The sequence below is a fragment of the Ambystoma mexicanum genome, chromosome 2q, assembly GCF_040938575.1.
Source record: "Ambystoma mexicanum isolate Mex_15411 chromosome 2q, UKY_AmexF1_1, whole genome shotgun sequence".
In the NCBI taxonomy this organism is placed as follows: Eukaryota; Metazoa; Chordata; class Amphibia; order Caudata; family Ambystomatidae; genus Ambystoma; species Ambystoma mexicanum.
The window spans coordinates 1,489,893,694-1,489,895,248 of record NC_090924.1 but is presented as its reverse complement, the minus strand read 5'-3'; the positions used below and the strand labels follow the sequence as shown (position 1 = coordinate 1,489,895,248).

Genomic DNA, 1,555 nt, shown 5'->3' with positions numbered 1-1,555 from the left:
ACTTGAGGAGAACCATCTCCGGTTCCGGAAGCACCTCAAAACCTTCCTCTTTGCTTCTGCTTTCTCTCTCCCTCTCCCCTGCTGAACAGCTAATTAATTCTTCACTGAAACTGCACTGATCCTGCAACTGGACCACTCTAAACGGCCTCGGTCCTGGGCTCAGCCACTCTCCACTTGCACTGATGCCCTGGAACCCCTTTGCACTGCGGGACTGTCTCTGTATCCCTACAGCCCCCCCCTTCCCCAGCACTTGCTCTGCACTTACCTCGCACTTGCCACCAGCTGGCCCTATTTATTTATTTATTACTTTACGCCACTTACCTTGTACTGCACTTCCCCCCCTCCCCTTCCCCTTGCACTTTTCCCCCTCCCCCACCCCTGCACTTGCGCGATCTGAATGACACCTGGCCTAGTAGGATCGTTGTCTGTCTCCCTTTGTCCCTCCCCTCCCTGCCTCGTCGCGCCTTGAAACACCTGTGTATAGGCGCGTTACAAATACCATATCATACCATATCATATCATATCATATCATTTGTCACTGGCAGAAGACATGTCACAGTTCTCAACGGTGGCAGACATGTCACAGTTCTCACGGGTGGCAGACATGTCACAGTTCTCACCGGTGGCAGACATGTCGCAGTTCTCACCGGTGGCAGACATGTTGCAGTTCTCACCAGTGGCAGACATGTTGCAGTTCTCACCAGTGGCAGACATGTCGCAGTTCTCACTGCTGGCAGACATGTCACAGTTCTCACCGGTGGCAGACATGTCGCAGTTCTCACCGGTGGCAGACATGTTGCAGTTCTCACCAGTGGCAGACATGTTGCAGTTCTCACCAGTGGCAGACATGTCGCAGTTCTCACTGCTGGCAGACATGTCACAGTTCTCACCGGTGGCAGACATGTCGCAGTTCTCACCGGTGACAGACATGTTGCAGTTCTCACCAGTGGCAGACATGTCACAGTTCTCACCGGTGGCAGACATGTCACAGTTCTCACCGGTGGCAGACATGTTGCAGTTCTCACCAGTGGCAGACATGTTGCAGTTCTCACCAGTGGCAGACATGTCGCAGTTCTCACTGCTGGCAGACATGTCACAGTTCTCACCGGTGGCAGACATGTCGCAGTTCTCACCGGTGGCAGACATGTTGCAGTTCTCACCAGTGGCAGACATGTTGCAGTTCTCACCAGTGGCAGACATGTCGCAGTTCTCACTGCTGGCAGACATGTTGCAGTTCTCACCAGTGGCAGACATGTCGCAGTTCGCACCGGTGGCAGATATGCTACATTTGTCATCGGTGGCAGACGTGTTGCAATTCTCACTGGCAGAAGACATGGGTCAGTTCTCACCAGTAGCAGACACGTTGCAGTTCTCACCAGTGGCACACATGCTGCAGTTCTCGCCGATGGCAGACATGCTGCAGTTCTCACCGGCGTCAGACATGCCGCAGTGCTCTTCAGTGGCAGACATGCTGCAGTGCTCACCGGTGGCAGACATGTTGCAATTCTCACTGGCAGAAGACATGGGTCAGTTATTACTGGTGGTATAAATGCCA

At 53.6% G+C, this 1,555-nt stretch overlaps 1 protein-coding gene across 1 annotated transcript; it reads right to left on the bottom strand.

The window, feature by feature from the left end:
- Positions 1-528: 528 nt before the first annotated feature.
- On the bottom strand, positions 529-1,335 carry LOC138568914 (dentin sialophosphoprotein-like). The gene has a single exon (XM_069646694.1). It carries the CDS (start codon positions 1,333-1,335, stop codon positions 529-531), a length of 807 nt encoding a protein of 268 aa, XP_069502795.1.
- Positions 1,336-1,555: the final 220 nt, after the last annotated feature.

Coding starts and splice junctions, on each gene's coding strand:
- LOC138568914 (XM_069646694.1), bottom strand. CDS start 1,335: ATGTCTTCTGCCAGTGAGAATTGCAACACGTCTGCCACCGATGACAAA.